Here is an 18,818-nt window from a genome sequence, read left to right as displayed (position 1 = left end):
TGTTCCCTCATGCAGTTTTCAGCATGCTGGGGTTTGCAATAGGCCACTGCACTTCAGAAATGGGGATGAGGCAGAAAGCCTTGATGTTGTGGAGGTGAGAAATGTAAGACTTTTGACTCTTGGGAGGCATGTTCAGTTACACACAAGTCTGTGTCACCAACTTTCACAGAATCCTAGAACGTTTAGGTTGTTATGGACCTTAAAGACCATCTAATTCCAGTAGCAACTTCATACAAAATTGTGCTATTTTAGCTTTCATGATTAAGTTTTCTGTCATCATCCTGTCAACTAGAAGAATTTGCATAGCTCTTCAGCATGCATCCAGTAGGAAACAGATGTGTGAATGCATAATGTGGGGATGGGGAAGAAAGGGCAGCAAGATGAAACACCTGACAACAGTGCAGAAACATGAGTTTGAAAAACATTTGGAAAAAACCATCTCCTTGTGTAACCTCAGATTTAACATGAGGTGCAGGTGCAATATTACAGTTATGTCCGTATTTCCCCTGATTAAATCCAAAAGGAGCAGCATAGTCCCATCTGTCCAACAGTATCATCAGCTCTCATTAACCATTGTGTGTGCTTACTAGTGAAACCACTGCTTTGTGTGTGGTATTCAGTCAGCTCCAGAGCTGTCATGTGCAGGACAGTATTGCTTTTGTTGCCTTTTTTTTTTTTTAAACTCTGAAACTCTTATGCTTACAAACGTGATTTTAGCATCTTGTTTATAACAACTGTCTTTTTACTGGTTTGTTTTTCTGATGTTGTCATTCCTTTTCTCCTTTTTTCTCAGAAGAAACCAATGTCCAAGCTAAGCCCTAAACTACTTCAAGCGTTTTTTTCCCAGATCTAGTCAACTGATTGTCTTTCAGAACCTTTGCTTTATTTCCTCTAAAATATACCCTGTGTATAAATTAAATACAGAATACAACTTTATACATAATTGTTTCTAACTGCAGGTATTTCTACAATTCCTATTGAGGTTAATTAAATATTAATAATACCTCCAGTCAAAGCTCTTTCTGGCACTGTAAACTGGTTCATTTCCAGCAATTGTTGCATGAAATTTCTCAGTTGCTTTTGTAACTGATAATTACAGTAATTTCACGACCATAAGGCGCACTGGACTATAAAGCGCACAATTTTTTTGCCGCGAAGATCCGTGCTGTGCGCAACAAAGTAACAAATTAGTAACGGAATCCCCTGTGGAGTTTACTGGCATGTGCTCAAATTGGAAACATTTTAACAGATTGGTGTAACCTTTAAATGCAGCCCCAAGCACCCTCCCCGTGGGTGGGGCCCGGCACTCCTGCCCGCCCCTGGCTGGCGAGGCGGGGCTTGCGGCTACCACGGTTCAGAGCGGCCACGGTTCACACCTCAGGGTTGCTGTGGTTCAGGGTGGCTCGGGATGGTCTGCAGCTCGAGGCGGCACAGCGCTGCCCGCCCCCTCTCTCCCTGTGCGGCTACCGCTGGCCATGGGCTGCCCCGCCCCTTCTCTCTCTGTGCGGCTGCCATTGGCCAGGGGTGGGCGGTCCCTTTCAGCCCACACGGTCGGCGGGGCTGGGAGCGGGGGCGGGTGATGCCTCTTGGCCCACGCGGCCACCGCTGGCCAGGGGCTGGCTGCTCCTGTCCCCCACTCACAGCTGGGCTTACGGCTCGCACTTTTTTTTTTTTTTTTTTTTTGCAGCGAGGAGCTGAGCCGCATGCAACAAAGTAACAAATTACTGGCAGAGGCTCGCCCCTGGTTTTTTTTTTTTTGTGCAGTGAGGAGCTGAGCCGCGTGTAACAAAGTAACGAATTACTGGCAGTTTGCAAACATTTTTCACAGACTGGAGTAGCCTTTAAACGCAGCGCCAGGTGCCCTCCCCGTGCCGGGGCCGGGGGCAGCTCCCTCCCTCCCCACGCGGCTCCTGCTGGCCGTGGCCACCCGCTCCCGCCCCCCTTGCAAGTCAGAACTCCTGCGGCACCGCCCCCCCATTGCGGCTCACACTTCCGGATTTGCGCATTTTGCAACTTTGTACATCAGATAAGGCGCACCGGACTATAAGGCGCCCTTCCGGGTTCAGGGAAAAATTTTAGTCAAAAGGGTGCGCCTTATAGTCTGTAATTGGAAAGCAGGTTTCTTAAATTGGGGCATGTGTGATGCAGGGATTACACTGACCTCCCTTATTAGGGTTTTATGTTTTAGCCAGTTAAAAGTTCTTGAACTGCAAAGGTGTGCTGGGTTTAACACAGTTGTTGTTCTAAAACTGTTTTTCACTGAATCTTTGTTGGACAGTGGTTTTATTTTTATTCCATGCAAAAATTAAAATGTGGCCTGTCCAAACCAGTAGAGGTTTGAACAGGGCTGTATCTCGAAATACTTATTTTTGTGTTTGTGTTTATCTTGGGTTCTTAAATTAACTGGGTTTTTTTAATGATACTAGTGTAGAGTAAAGCTTTATATGTACAGCTCTTACATCCTGAACTGTGCAATTGGTTGCATTTACAGCTGAAAAAAATAAATGTATTTGTGTACAAAACATTGTTTTCTGTTAATCTGAAACCATGAACAATCACGTGTATATAGATAAAAATGTAGCCCTACTCCTGTACTCCATTGGGTTTGGAGGATGAAAGGAAGGGAAACAGAGGCTTTCAACAGTTTGATAAAGGACAATTATCCCCTGCCCTTTCTGTTTATTTTGTCTTTTAGTCTTACAGATGTCTTAGACTGAGCTATCTAACCAATTAGTTAGGTCAGTCCTCAAGTGCATTTCAGTTCATCTGTCTGTCCTAGTGGATTGTAGTTCAGGTTGCACAGAGGTATTAGATATTTGAGATTAGCTGCTTTGTCTCATCTTCAAATTATATGGAGAAGTGTGGGTACTTCAAGATTTTCATCTAAATTGAAACAAGTGAAATCATATTGTTAAATGACAGTCATGAAGATGAAACTCCAGGGGACTGTGATGAAAACATCAAATTAATTTATTGTTCTTGTTTCTTTGTCAGAGTTGTTCTGAATCTTGATTTATTTTTTTTTACTGAAGGCTTCATTGCTTCATTGTTCTCACATGTGTGAAAACAGAAAAGGGCTCATATTATTGGTATTATTATATTTTACTTTATTTCATTAGCTGTTGTTAACTCACTAGTGTTAATGTTTTTTCCCTTATTCTCCTCCCCATCCCACTGGGGTGCTTGGAGGAGTCAAAGAATGGCTTGGATTAAACCACAGCGCTGATTTCGGTGCTATTTGGCAGATTTATAGCAACTTTACTGAGTTTGTCTCTTGCTCTAGCATCCCCAGAGAGTAGAATTTAAGATCACCTGTTACTTGCAAGCTGCTCTGTTGGTGGTTTCACCCTGGACTGCATGCTAGCCTGACATGTTTAACTTCACATTCTTTGTTCCTGTTTCAGCACAAAAGAATTCTATCTGCTTTGCTTCCACTTCTGGTAGGTGGAGGTTGGGTGGGTGACAGCCTGTTAGAAGGTAGCACTCTGTATGAACAGGGGACCATGTGTAAAAAAGTTGGTATGGTTAGTCAGGCTTCAACAGCATTGAAAAGCTGCTTCTTCTTGGACTACTAACAAATGTAAGTGAAGGAGATGTTATTCAAAAGTGCATTTGTGTTGTTTGTTGGGCTGACATGCAGAGAAGATGCAGATTTTCTGTATAAATCGTAGTGGGCTACTTCTAGGGTGCCAGTTCTTCAGAAAGTTATCTTCGTCTAGTTTGAGTCTGAGGTTCTGCATCTTACTTAGATTCTTCCTTTTATTAGCTTTGATTGTTTTGTTGGACTGGGGAGAAGTGCTGGGGTTTTTTTACATACAACTGATGACAAAATGTTCTTAGTTTTAACTACACGCTGGTTTATCTTCTGTGTTTCTGGGAACACTGTTATGTTGTGTTTGACTCTGTAATAGGCACAGAAAAAGTACGACAAGCTCAGGACTGCAAGGATCTCCATGTTGTAAACCCTGATTGGCTGTGGAGCTGCCTGGAGCGCTGGGACAAAGTTGAGGAACAACTCTTTCCCTTAAAGGATGACTACATCAAAACACACAGGTACGTGCTATTCCTTGAGGGAATAGGGGCCATGAAAACAGGTTATTCATACAGTAATGCTGATTTGTTAATAAATTGGTTTCTGACAAGTGCAGAATGGTGTGTAATGCTTATGGATTCTATGGAAGAATTCCCTATTTTTGTCCATTTCTCCTTTGCTTAAGCTTGAGACTGTCAAGGGATCAGGAAACAGTTCAGTAACTAACACAGTCAGAAGAAAACTTCTTAGCAATTAACTGTTGTTAGGTCTTTTAATTTGGAGAAGTTACCCTTTTCAGTTTGTCCGTAAACTAACATGGGGAGTGCCACCAAGGCACAGGATCATTCATGCTGCCAAAAAATATACATACTTTGACTACATGAAGAACTGGTAAAGTATGGCATTTTTAGGTGAAATTTGGTAGTGACAAGAAAGAGAGAAACAGAAAAATACCATAGAAAATTCTAAGAAAAATTGGAAGGCATGAAGATAGCAGCAAAACCTGGAAGAAAGGAAGTAGTGAAAGGCAGTTTTGGGATGATAAGAAAGTACTGAAAGAGAAAAGGTAAAAAATAAATAATACACTAGATTGACAGTAGGTAGAAGAGGCAGCCAAAAATATTATTAGCAAAGAAAAAGTCGGATGGCTGTCAATAACAGTTCCCTGCAGGATAGTGGCATGGCTAAAGTAACTCATGACAAGGTTCTGTCAAGCCAGCTTCTGCTTCTTGACTTATGTGTTTGGATAGACCAACACTCTTGCAAGCCTAATGGAGGACCTTCCCTTCCATGTTTAGACAGGAAGGAGCACAGCATAATGGGGTTTCTGTATTAAACTGATACTGGTGTGACTGACTATGCTAGAGATTTACTTTTTACTTACAAGATACCCCTTGAGAGCAGAACATGGATGTATAAGGCTTTGAAGACACCGGAATAAACATGTGGAAGCGAGGACATTTATCAAAGTGACACTAGGTAGAGACGCAGGATCCCTATAAGTTAGGGAAAGACATGTAGCCTACTTATGGCTTGACTAGGATACTTACTCTTTAGAAAGTACTATCAGATGGTTTTTAATCAAACTTTGGAATATTTGCATGGGGTGCTTAATTTGTCTCAGAGACCTGACACTGCTAAGTTTGCAGCAGAAACCTGGACAGTGGCTTGTGAACATTATTTTTTGATGTCTAGATGAATGTTAGTCTTCCTTCCTCTATTAATTTACTCTTCCATTTTACTTAAACATGATAGTTTTTCTGACTTCTGTGTTTCAAATACAATACATCTTAACTTCATACTTCCCCCCCACCCAAGCTTCAGTCAGTAAGATATCTATCTTAATACAAATACAGTAATTTCACGACTATAAGGTGCACCGGACTATAAGGCACACCCCCCCGGATTCGGCAAAATTCGCAACTTTGTAGATCAGATAAGGCGCGCCGGTCTATAAGGCGCACTTTTTTTTTGCAGCGAGGCCCCGCCCCCAGCTCACCCCGTGCGGTTGCTGGCCGAGGCCCCGCCTCAACCCGGCAGCCATTGGCCCCCGGGCCCGCCTCCACCTGGTAGGGGCGGTGCCGCGAGCCACCGAGCCCGCCTTCGCCCGGCAGCCATGGGCCCCCGGGACTGCCTGGACCCAGGAGTGGGGGTGCCGTCGGCCCCCTAGCCCGCATTCACGCGGCAGCCATGGCTCCCCGGGACTGCCTGGACCCAGGAGCGGGGGTGCCGCCGGCCCCCCTAGCCCACCTTCACATGGCAGCCATGGCTCCCTGGGACTGCCTGGACCCAGGAGCGGGGGTGCCGCGGCCCCCCTAGCCCACATTCATTCGGCAGCCGTGGGCTCCCAGGACTGCTTCCACCCGGGAAGAGGGGTGCCGCGGCCCCCCTTGCCCACATTCACGCAGCAGCCATGGCTGCCCAGGACTGCCTGGACCCAGGAGCGGGGGTATCGCGGCCCCCCTAGCCCGCCTTCACACGGCAGCCATGGGCCCCCAGGACTGCCTGGACCCAGGAGCGGGGGTACCGCGGCGCCCCTAGCCCGCCTTCACATGGCAGCCATGGCTCCCCGGGACTGCCTGGACCCAGGAGCAGGGGTGCCGCGGGGCCCCTAGCCCACCTTCATCTGGCAGCCGTGGGCTCCCAGGACTACTTCCACCCAGAAAGAGGGGTGCCGCGGGGCCCCTAGCCCGCATTCACGCAGCAGCCATGGGGCCCCGGGACTGCTTCCACCCGGGAAGGGGGTTGCCGCGGCCCCCCTAGCCCACATTCACCCGGCAGCCATGGCTCCCCAGGACTGCCTGGACCCAGGAGCGGGGTTGCCGCCGGCCCCCTAGCCTGCCTTCATCCGGCAGCCATGGGCTCCCGGGACCCCTTCCACCCGGGAAGGGGGGTGCCGCGGCCCCCCTAGCCCACATTCACCCGGCAGCCATGGGCTCCCGGGACTTCCTGGACCCGGGAAGGCGGGTGCCGCGGCCCCCCTTGCCCACATTCACCCGGCAGCCGTGGGGCCCCAGGACTGCCTGGACCGGAGAGGGGCGGTGCCTCGGGCCCCCTGGCCCGCCTCCACCCAGCAGGGGCAGTGCCGCGGGCCTCCGGGCCCGCCCCCAGCCGGCTGCTGTGGCACTTCCGGCTCCCCCCACGGCTCTCAGCTCACACTTCCAGTTTGGCAAATTTCGCTGCTTTGTACATCAGATAAGGCGCACTGGACTATAAGGCGCACTGGACTATAAGGCGCACTTCCGGGTTTGAGGGAAAATTTTAGTCAAAAGGGTGCGCCTTATAGTCATGAAATTACTGTACTTTTATTTTAACCCAATACATGCAGCTACTTTGGAAAATATTTTCTCCTTAATGTAACTGCTTGAAATAGTGATTATGGGTTCAAAGCACTTACAAACTAGGGGAAGGGAGAAGTCTGAGAAAACATTTGCATGTAAAATGAGCTTAAGATAGCAAGAAAAGAGTAGGTAAACTTGAAATTGGTTTACTGTGTTATTGCTACAAGACTACTTCAGAAACATTCACAAAAACATCTGGTAAAAAGCATCTCCAGTTTTGTGACACTTCTAATATTTGTTACAAATTAATTGAATCTTTTTTTAATATAACATTGCTTTCATGGCATATAACATACTGTTTTATTTGATTTTTTTTAATTATTCAATTTGCTTGCCTTTTTTTTTTGGTGGCACTTCATCATAATTGGATAGCATATTATAATAGTGATTTCTGCAGTCTGATCTGAGTATTTCTGCTGACACTTCTGAAGTTATGTTTTTAAAATGCAGTAGAGTGATCATAGGCAATTTAGTATTTTTAAAAATTAGGCTGGCTTGCAAGTTAGTACTATGTGTTTACTTGCTTACAGAGCAAATTTGGAGAGTAAATAGATTGGTACAATAGCCTACTTTTTTTTTGTTTCATATATGCAGATTATCATGCTATGCTAATTGTACTGTTGTTACTACCTGGAAGCAATTTCAGTAACTTTGTGTTTAGACAATTTTTAAGGCAGACTTATTAATATTTTAGTAAGTTAAATGTGACATTATCTTGTATTTGCAGTTTTCTATTTTAAATTTAGTGAGGTTTTAATGAGGTGGAGGAGAAGAAATGTTTCTTCAGAGATTTTCCAAACTGTTTCCCTCTTCTGCTTAAGAAGAAAAAGAAATGCTTGTTTTTTACGTTCTGGTTAGATAGCTCATTTAAATTTCTAATGCAATTTTTTTTCCTAAACTTTGTCTAACAGAGAAAATAGCCCTGCCACGTTTCCTGATACACCCAGCACATTTCAGACAGCTCTGTTTCACCCAACACCCATCCATCCAAAGTCTCAACCTGGTCCTGAAGTTCGAATTTATGATCCTAACACTGGAAAGCTGATCAGGAAAGGCACACAGACAACTGGGCAGTCAATGTACATCCAGTCTCCAGCTCCTCCCATCACCTTGCCAGTCCACGGTGAACACTCGTCCTTCAGGTACCTAAAGCATAACTAAGAGTCACATTATCTACATTTCTAGATTCTGTAGTAAGTCTTACTCTCATTATCCTTTCATTTGATTAAATCGGCATTTTTGCTTTACTTTGTTTTCTAAAAAGCCAAGAAAATGAACAAAAGTGAATAATCAGCTGAAGTGAAGTCAGGATGCTGCAATTCCAGATGGCTTTTTGTGCCTCACTGAACTGGAACTGGAAACCTCAAACCAAATAAATACGGCGTGTAGTGTGTTTAGTCTAAAGAATGTTACACTTACTGATCTCTGAAGTGAAGTAGCTTGGTGTTTCTTAATGAGTCTTAGCATACTGGATTGCTTTTTGTTAATAAAATATACCTGATAACATTTGGCTCTTGTTTATAAAATTATCCTCTTCACTTAATCCCTTCAAATGGGGCATTAAATTGTTTTTTAGAAATATCAGAAGCGATGGAAGAGGTATATAGCTGACTGAGCATTGTGAAATAAAGGCTGTAAGGCTGAGTGCTCATTACTAATCCTTAGACTACAAAGTCAAGACACTAATTCCGAAGGAAGAAGAGGCAGTCTGCTTTTTGAAGTACAAAGGCTAGTATCTCTCTAGACGTAGTCAAAATTTGTGTTAAGCTGCAAAAGCACCCCTTGTCTCTTAAGTGTGTAAAATATCTAGAATTCATCCTCAATTACCTAAATAAAAGATCTGACTTTCTGGAATTATAACAAGCTTAGCAAGGCTTTTTCATTCCCAGTGGTAAAGAAGTATCCAGGTATAACAAAGCTTTTCTTTGTAAAGTGTGATCTGCATTCCCTTGTCTGATGTGATCAGAGTACAGCAGTTTTTATCAAGCAATTCAGTCTTCAAAAAGTAGAAATCACAACTATAAATGCCCAGTTTTCTGCCTTTCTTCTCCCTTCCTTGCCACTTCAGCAGTGTTATCCCTTGTAAATATTTAGTGTAGTAGTGTAGCTTATGTTTCCACTCTGTCTTCCAGTTGTTAAATATTTCAGCCTTTTTTTTTTTCTAGTTGTTAGCTGTTTGTAACCTTTTTCTTATTTTAGCTTTCCTCTGAAAAACAAAGGTTCCCCTCAAAAAACACAGGTTTTTTGAGTCTCTCTTGTTTGTGAAGATGTCCTGTTTTCACTTCCTTTTTAACTTTCAAAAGTATGTTTTAGTTTACTATGATACGGTAAATGAGTATTAGAAACTTTTTAAATAGTCAAGACACAGCATCCAGAGAGGAGGAGCTGAAAATTTTCTGGGTATTTTGGTCAGTTATTGTGGAAAAGAATTTTTCTAGAAATAAAGCTGGGAAGGTTTTACCTGTATAATTGTCATGACACTTGTAAGGTGCTTCAGTATGATGGGTTATGTTGATATTAATACATTATTGAATGCTTTCAAAAGAATAGGTTTTAATGGTTTCCCTACTTTTGTCAACAACCTGATGAAGAGTTTGTCCACACCTAACCCTATTTTTCATTAATGCTGATGTGCTTCTTGACTATCTTATTGAGAAGGAGAGAAATATACTTTAGCTGTACTCTTAGCTGAGTTTTGTAAAGCTTCAAACAGATTTGAGGGGTGGAGTGAGGCTGTGTCTCTGTTCTGCTCTCTTCTATTATTTCAATTCAGTGGGGATTTTTGGAACTGTTAGTGCTCAGAATTGTGATGTTTTAATCTGACTGTGAATCTGGTTACTCAGTGCTGCAACTTTACCCCACAACTAAGCAGCTGTAAGAAAAGAGATGAGCATAAAGTCTGGGCTGAGAAAAATTATTTTCATTCTAATTTCCTGTTGATTTGGTTCTAGTGGTGTAGTTGGTGACCTGTAAACACAATTGGGATACATCTCTATTCCCAGAACAGTTCCACCTTCTTAAGATCCTGAGGAATGTTTTGGCAAAGTCTAGGAGAAAAGCAAGGCAGTGTTTTAACACCACAGTGCAGACAGAGCAGGAAGACTGTGAAGAAGTAACAAAAAGCTGAATAGAAACAGCTTTGCTGTGTCTTTACTGAGGAAGAGCTGAGGCAGTACTGTGAGCTTTATCTTAACACATATGTCAATGACGGCTTTTTAAAAAAGATTCACATCCACTTTAAAATTTGATATAGTACTTGTCTTAAGAGAACTGTGTTTGTGCAATAATTTATTGGTCGCAGACAATGTATTTTTTGTCCTGACAGACATAATGTGCTCCCTCGTTCACATTCTACAGAAAGAGGGGAATATTTGCAACTAAACCATTGATTTTTAAGCACAGTTAAAGTTGTTGACCCTCACAACCGCTCGTGTTGCGGGGGGATGTAGTCAAAGCCTCCAATCATTTGATAGTTTCTCAAATCTTCGTGTGATTCTGAATTTCAGATAGTGGGAAACGGAGTTGCACTGCTGTGAGTGGAAGCCCTTGGGGACATGGTAGCTGCACGTGGCATAGCAATGGTTCTTGGTGTCTTAAGAATAGACCTCGTTGTGCTTAGCAGAAAACCTCTTCCTTGCAGGACCGGTTATTGCAAAGGGCTTCAAGTTATCTGAATACCATTTCATAAGAATGGTTTCAGTTCTCACTGTGTTGGATTTCAACATTTTTAGTTTCTTTCTCAGATTAAACTTGAAACATAATTTAAAATTGGATGTAGTTAGTTTAAATTTGTATATGCAATTTGAAGTGAAACTGTCACCAGTGAATTACAGATTTGAATTACATTTAGTTAATGTAGTCAACATTTCAAGCAACAGGTCTTGCCGTTGTGCTCAACTCTGATTCTTGAGCACCTGCTTTTTTTATCACAGCTGTTGCAGCCCGTGCAGAAGACTGAACAAAGTTTGCAGCTGTAGTAGAAGGAAAGGGAATGCAATGCTGCTCGGGGGCAGCTCTTCTTTGTCTGAGAATGGGAAGGATTCCTCTCTAAAAATAACCTACATGTCAGAGCTTTGACATGCCTTATGTATCTCAACAATTTGCATTTTCATACAGAAACAGTATTCTGCAAACATTACAGTAAACACTAAAATTGTAATGGGTCATGAGATGTGTAATGTATGTTGTTCAAAGTAATGCAAAAGCTAATGGCAGCTTAGACTGGAATAAAGAAAAAAGTTATACTATAAGTTACATTTAATGAACGTTAGTAATATGTTAACAGATGAGGCAAGGCTTAAAACATGGGTGTCATTTACATGTGAAAAGTTAAAAGTGGCACCCTGGTTTACAATAATGCTAAGATGCACCAAATGCTTGGTTTGAAGAGGTGTGTCAAGCAGATGTTGATGGCTTAATTCACACTTGAAGATTTGTATGAATTAATTTCACTTACAATGTTTTTGTCTGAATTTATATGCTCATAGTTACCGTTTTTCCTACTTAATGTTATCAGTGTTGTTGTGACGGCAAAAATATGCAGTGCCAAATTGAGCACATGGCTGGAATTTAAATATTTTTAACGCTTGCATGATGATGATGTTATTTTAGCTTTTACCCTGATGTGTCAAGTGCTTGTTACTTCTACAAATGTTGAGCCTACCCTGCACATATGTCCTTGTGCATGTAAGACTGGCAAGCACCAACCAAACCCTGCAGGGTTGAATTTGGTGGCTTGTTTTGAAAAGTACATTAATTTCATGACTATAAGGCGCACCAGATTATAAGGCTCACCTCCAGGAGTCAGCAAATTTCACGACTTTGTACATTCTATAAGGTGTACTGGACTAGAAGGCGCACTTTTTTTGCAGCGAGGAGCTGTGCTGCATGCAACAAAGTAATGAATTGGTAACGGAATTGCACCATTGTGAAGTTTACGGGCAGGTGCTCAATTTGCAAACATTTTTCACAGATTGGTGTAGCCTTTAAAGGCAACCCCAAGCGTCCTCCCTGTGCACGGGCCCGGCACTCCCGGCTGCCACGGTTCAGGGTGGCTCGGTGCTGCCGCAGCTCAGGATGGCCACAGCTCACACCTCAGGGTTGCTGCGCTTCAGGGCAGCACGGGGCCGCTCGCTTCCTCCTTCCCCGTGCGGCTCCTACTGGCTGCAGCCACCCGCTCCCGCGCCCCCTCGCAGGTTGGCAAATTTTGCAACTTTGTACGTTGTATAAAGCGCACTGGACTATAAGGCACACTTACAGGTTTGGACCAAAATTTTAGTCAAAAGGGTGCGCCTTATAGTCATGAAATTACTGTACTTATGAATCTCATTTAATTAGAATAAATGTAAATTCCTGCATTTTTGTGTTTTCAATTTTTATTGAAGTTTACAGGCAGCTGAAAATGTAAAAGCTTAAAAAATGTTTTTGACAAAATAAAAATGTCTCTAAGACAACTTTACTTCACATTGCTTTTGGAATGCTTTCATGAGAAGGCAGTGTTTCTTACCTAGGAGCAGTGGGAAAATACGAGGAAAAACATCTGACAGAGGCCTTTAGAAGCTATTAATACAGTTATTTTACAGTTAATATTTGTGTGCTATGTAGTCAAGTATGATCTCACACTATTCTACAAAAGGAGTTGTTCTTGTCAACTGTATGACAGTGTGTTCTTAAAAAAATTGCTAGATTTATTTAGATTTACTGCTAGTCTAAGAAAATCTGCTTGGGTGTCATGATACATACAACTTCTGTAATTCTTGGAATGGTCGCGTTTGTCATATATTTAATAGAGCTGTGTAAGATGCCTTTAGCTTTTGTTTTGTCATTCTCTCTTTTGCTAAGAATGTAAATGATGTTGCCACCTTTCCTGCCTAGGTTGCATATTAAAAGTTCAAGGAAATGATACTTTAAAAGAACTTTTTGGAAAATATATTGGAATGCCATATTTTTGTCATCTACTTATGAAAATTACTGTCTGAGAGCAATTTAATGGCAAAAGAGAACAGGGTGATCTTGAAAATAGAAAACATTGTATAGGGGAGAAAAAAAACCCGCACAACCCAAAAACTGTTAGTGGTGTTGAGAAACTCTAGCAAACAAAACAGTTACGTTAGTTCATTTTCACAGCATCCAAGCTGGTTAAGCTTCACAAGAAATTCCACTGTATAGGAATAAGAGACTACAGAGGCATATGTGTCTGCTGAGTGAGTTGTGCTATGTTACTGGGGGTCTTCTGCAGCAGAGAGGGCAGGTCTGAGTAGCATGGCAGTGTCTGGGCTCTTTTCCTTCACAACTTCCCATTCAAAGCAAGATTTCAAATTTCCTGCACCTGTCCATGGGATATGAGAAGAGAGATGCATATTTGCAAAATATGAGCTGTCAAAATGAGCACAATCGACAGCTTTGTGTGGCTTTTAGATTTCATATATTCTGGAATCTAAGTGCTGAGGTAAAAACACCCTTGATATTTAGATAACATTCTTAAGAAGTTGTCAAATTCACAAAAGGAGAAATAAGTTTGTAGGACCTTACCTATGGCTGACTAGATTTGCATAGGTTTGTAATGGCTTTTTTTTGTGGGGGACTGTTGGTCTAAAGCTGATTCTTGTAATTCCTGGCTTGATGAGAATCAGCTGTTCTGCATAAAACTCTTGTCTGCAGAGACTACACTGTAGCCTTTTTCAGTTACAGTAGCCCTCAGATTGATGGCCTCTCACCTGTTAGTTGCACCTTGAAACTGCTTCTGATTTCAAAAGTCACTTTTATACCTGCTTTTGGTAATATTCTCCAAATGCACAGTCTTATGGTGAACATAAATATTGTGACCCAGGAGCTTTATGACCTTTGAATTGGATTCTAAGTGATGCTGAGCTGCTGTAATTTGTTCCAGGAGGCTAATGTGGCAGACAGTACTGGTAGGTTATCTGTATTGTATAGTAATTTAGCTTCTAGAAGTTTTTAGTACAGTAATTTCACGACCATAAGGCGCACCGGACTATAAGGCGCACCCGCCGGGAGTTGGCAAAATTCGCAACTTTGTAGATCAGATAAGGCGCACCGGACTATAGGGCGCACTTTTTTTTGCAGCGAGGCTCCGCCTCCAGCTCCCTCCGCGCGGTTGCTGGCCGAGGCCCCGCCTCAACCCGGCAGTCATTGGCCCCCGGGCCCGCCTGTACCTGGCAGGGGCGGTGCCGCGGGGCCCCAGGCCCGCCTGCATCCGGCTGGGCCGGGGCATGGCCGCCGCCCCTCCGTGCTGCCTCTCCGGGGCCGGGCTATGGCCGCCACCCCTCCGTGCTGCCTCTCCGGGGCCGGGCTATGGCCGCCACCCCTCCGTGCTGCCTCTCCGGGGCCGGGCTATGGCCGCCGCCCCTCCGTGCTGCCTCCACGGGGCCAGTGGGTGCCTGTGGAGGGGCGGCTCCGCCTCCACGGGGCCGGTGGGTGCCTGTGGAGGGGCGGCTCCGCCTCCACGGGGCCGGTGGGTGCCTGTGGAGGGGCGGCTCCACCTCCATGGGGCCGGTGGGTGCCTGTGGAGGGGCGGCTCCGCCTCCACGGGGCTGGAGGGTGCCTGTGGAGGGGCGGCTCTGCCTCCACGAGGCCCGGGCGTGCCTCTGTAGGGGCCGTGACGCCTCCACGGGGCCAGGGGGTGCCTGTGGAGGGGCGGCTCCGCCTGCACGGGGCCCGGGGGGTGCCTGTGGAGGGGCGGCTCCGCCTGCACGGGGCCCGGGGGGTGCCTCTGGACGGGCCGTCCCGCTTGCACGGGGCTGGGGGGTGCCTCTAGAGGGGCCGTCCCGCTTGCACAGGGCCGGAGGGTGCCTCTGGAGGGACGGCTCCGCCTGCACGGGGCCGGGGCGTGCCTGTGTAGGGGCGGCTCCGCCTGCACGGTGCCGGGGCGTGCCTGTGTAGGGGCAGCTCCGCCTGCACGGGGCCGGGGCGTGCCTCTGGAGAGACGGCTCCGCCTCCACGGGGCCGGGGGGTGCTTCTAGAGGGGCCGTCCCGCCTCCACGGGGCCGGGGTGTGCCTGTGGAGGGGCGGCTCTGCCTCCACGAGGCCCGGGCGTGCCTCTGTAGGGGCCGTGCCGCCTCCACGGGGCCAGGGGGTGCCTGTGGAGGGGCGGCTCCGCCTCCACGGGGCCGGGGGGTGCTTCTAGAGGGGCCGTCCCGCCTGCATGGGGCCGGGGTGTGCCTCTGGAGGGACGGCTCCGCCTGCACGGGGCCGGGGCGTGCCTGTGTAGGGGCGGCTCCGCCTGCACGGGGCCGGGGCGTGCCTGTGTAGGGGCGGCTCCGCCTGCACGGGGCCGGGGCGTGCCTGTGTAGGGGCGGCTCCGCCTGCACGGGGCCGGGGCGTGCCTGTGTAGGGGCGGCTCCGCCTGCACGGGGCCGGGGCGTGCCTGTGTAGGGGCGGCTCCGCCTGCACGGGGCCGGGGCGTGCCTGTGTAGGGGCAGCTCCGCCTGCACGGGGCCGGGGCGTGCCTCTGGAGAGACGGCTCCGCCTCCACGGGGCCGGGGGATGCTTCTAGAGGGGCCGTCCCGCCTGCACGGGGCCGGGGTGTGCCTGTGGAGGGGCGGCTCCGCCTGCACGGGGCTGGGGCATGCCTGTGTAGGGGCGGCTCCGCCTGCACGGAGCCGGGGCGTGCCTCTGGAGGGGCGGCTCCGCCTGCACAGGGCCGGGGCGTGCCCGCCCCTACTCCACCCCACCTCCACCTGGCAGCCATGGCCCTGCTGGCTCCCCCCGTGGCTCGCAGCTCGCACTTCCGGGTAGGCAATTTTTTTGAACTTTGTCCATCAGATAAGGTGCACTGGACTATAAGGCGCACTTCCGGGTTCCAGGGAAAATTTTAGTCAAAAGGGTGCGCCTTATAGTCGTGAAATTACTGTACTTAAGTAATGGTCACAGAAAAATTTACCCAAGGAAGTTAGAAGTCTCCTGCTGTTGTACATATAGTCTATCTTTTTATTGCTATAAAGCAACTCTCATGAAGCTATGATTATTTTATCAGTTTTAATGGAGATTTTGATATTGCTTTTTGTATCTGCATGTTTGCATTAAGTATAGTAATTAACAATATAATAGAATACAGACTAAAAGAAAAAGCTATCCTATTTCAATATGCTAACCAAAAAGAAATATTCGCTGGTTTGCATCTTATCCAGGCTTAGCATGTGGGAAATGTCTGAAGACTGATGCTGCAAAAGTGTTCTTTCTACATGCACAATTCTTGTCTGTAAGGTTGAGAAATAGAAGGGTATACTTAGAGACTCAGAGTTAAAAACTTAGCATAGATCGGGAAAAATGCTTTAGAATGTAGGCATTGCTTTTGGAATAATGAAGTTTGTCAAGTGGTGGAGAAACTCCACTTGTACAGGAATATTAATGTATTTTAAGGGCAAGGCATCTGCAGCTACTGAAGCTCTTGGCAGCAAGAAAGTTTTGATGGTTACTTAACAGAACAATGCAAAGGCAGAAGAGTGAGTTTATTGTCAAAGGTAAAGTAAAACCTTCACCTGTCAGACTGAAAATCAAAGCATTAATCAGAGGGACTTGACTGACCTGTTGATGAACACAGAGCTTTACTAAGCAAAGTCGTAGATAAAAGGCAATCACAAATTGTTTCTAGAATTTTATTTGTAGCTCTGAACCAAGTAAATCTTTCTTATGTGAGACATTTGAATTTTTTCAGAGTTGTTCAGCCACATCAACAGCAAATGTTTGAAGAAGACGACCTACCAGCAAGTGAAAATGAAGAGCAGCCTGGTCCATCTAAGAGGAAACGCCAGCCAAGTATGTCTGAAACAATGCCCCTGTACACTCTATGTAAAGAGGATTTAGAGAGTATGGATAAAGAGGTGAGCTTAACTAATTCTGACAGATTTTTAACATTCTAACTTTTGTTAAATTATGCATGTATGTGGACTGACCTTGTATGACACAACTGTAACTTTAAATAAAAACCACAGCAGATAAAAGTATGGCTCAGGCTAAAATGCAGTTATGTTCTGCAAAGCAGAACAAAATACTGTGGTGTGTAAGTAGACCTTTAATGTAGAACTTAATTTAAAAATAGCTTCTTCACATTAAACATGTTAGCAAATTTGCTCTGTGGATAGCTTTACAGGTTACAGTAATTTCACGAATACAAGCCGCACCAATTTGACTAAGATTTTGCTCCTAAACCGGAAATGCGGCTAATAATCAGGAGCGGCTAATACAACCTCAGAAGTGCCTGCCAGAGTGCTGACCCGAGCAGCTGCAAAGTCGGCATTTTGCGATTGTTACAAATCGCTACTTTGTTGCACCGCGGGTGGAGCCTGGCTCCGTGTAGGCAGCACGGGGGGCGGGGAGAGAGGCGGGAGAGCTCTCTTTCCTCCTCTGCCACAGCCCAGGGGAGAGACGGGGGGGGGGCCCGGCGCCGCCATTGCTGCAGCCCGGGGAGGAGAGGGGGGACCCGGGCCGCCCCTACCGCGGCCCGGGGAGGAGAGGGGGGACCCGGGCCGCCCCTACCGCGGCCCGGGGAGGAGAGGGGGGACCCGGGCCGCCCCTACCGCGGCCCGGGGAGGGGGGGGAAGCCGGCGCCGCCATTGCTGCGGCCCGGGGAGGGGGGGGGGGGAAGCCGGCGCCGCCATTGCTGCGGCCCGGGGAGGGGGGGGGAAGCCGGCGCCGCCATTGCTGCGGCCCAGGGAGGGGGGGGGAAGCGCGCGCCGCCATTGCTGTGGCCCGGGGAGCCGACGGGAGCCCCGCGCAGCCATTGCCGCGGCTCGGGGAGCCGACGGGGTGCTTTGTCCCCGCCCGCCGCCGCCGCGGCAGGAGCGGGGAAACTCCGTCCCTGCCCGCCGCCGGCGCCACGGGCGCGGGAAAGCTCCGTCCCCGCCCGCCGCCGCTGCCGTAGGAGCAGGGGAAGCTCCGTCCCTGCCTGCCACCGCAGGGCAGCGCCGACCCGGGGTGACCGAGCCCAGGGGCAGCGGCGGCCGGCCCCGAGCTGCAGCACCGTGCTGGCCCACCTGGCCCCGTCAGCGGCCCCTAGCGGGCCGAGCCTGCACAGCCTTAGCTCAGCCAGTAAACCCCGCCCTCCCGCCGTTCTGTTAATAATTGCACGCGGGTCCTCGCTGCGAACGACAGAGCGGCTTATATTCGTGTGCGGCTTATCTATGGACAAAAACCAAAATATTTGCCAACACCCAGAGATGCGGCTTATAGTCAGTGCGGCTTGTATTCGTGAATTTACTGTATTTGCTTTGCTTTTTTTTTTTTTTTTTTTTTTTTTTTTTTTTTTTTTTTTTTTTAACAGTAAGCCGCAAAATAATCTGCACAAAAATCAGTGGTGGGATGGGAGAAAGAAGAGGTCTGCAGGTGTAAAAGGCACAGACTGTATGGGAGATTGGGGAGACAAGCAAGAGGTTAGGGCCTCGTTTTCCATAGACGTGTAATTGCAGTGTTGTTACATCATAGCTATAATTGTTTTGCAGATGAAGGGAGCTTTCTGTTGCAGAGTGAACTGCACATCTTTCATACAAAAGCACATTATTTGCAATTCATTGTGAACCTCTAGCTGCTCACTTTTTGCTTGTCATTCTATGCACTTTTTTCAAATGAGCCACCATCTTACGTAATATTAAATGATACACAGAAGAAAAATTACTTGTCACTGGTCACCATGTTTTTATAAATTTATCCTCTATGTGACTTTACTATAAAGTGTAGTGACCCTGGAGCTTGAATTCATCTTCAAGCTTAGTTCATTGGGGTGGGGACAGGAGCATTTAACTTGCCATGTTCTTGCCAGTAAGTTCGTTCCGAGGTTCTAGCTATAACAGGCTTTGAGTTCTCTTCAGAAAATGTAATAAAAGTGTGAGAAGGGAACTGCATATTTCACCAGCAAAAGAAAGAGACATATATATAGCACAGGGTAAATTTGAGATGGACTTTCAGAAGAACTTTAAGCTGGTATTCTG

At 46.6% G+C, this 18,818-nt stretch overlaps 1 protein-coding gene across 1 annotated transcript in view; it reads left to right on the top strand.

Annotated features, from left to right (window-relative positions):
• Nucleotides 1–18,818, top strand: part of CTDP1 (CTD phosphatase subunit 1) — a 110,362-nt gene that overhangs the window by 34,764 nt on the left and 56,780 nt on the right. The window contains exons 9-11 of the mRNA XM_033069683.2: nucleotides 3,912–4,053; nucleotides 7,785–8,015; nucleotides 16,550–16,715. Of these exons, the coding sequence (XP_032925574.1) occupies nucleotides 3,912–4,053; nucleotides 7,785–8,015; nucleotides 16,550–16,715 (539 nt within the window). The remainder of the gene's footprint in view (nucleotides 1–3,911; nucleotides 4,054–7,784; nucleotides 8,016–16,549; nucleotides 16,716–18,818) is intronic.

Source organism: Catharus ustulatus, chromosome 1 (genome assembly GCF_009819885.2).
Source record: "Catharus ustulatus isolate bCatUst1 chromosome 1, bCatUst1.pri.v2, whole genome shotgun sequence".
In the NCBI taxonomy this organism is placed as follows: Eukaryota; Metazoa; Chordata; class Aves; order Passeriformes; family Turdidae; genus Catharus; species Catharus ustulatus.
The sequence above is the reverse complement of the archived record's forward strand: the minus strand, read 5'-3'. Positions and strand labels throughout refer to the sequence as shown.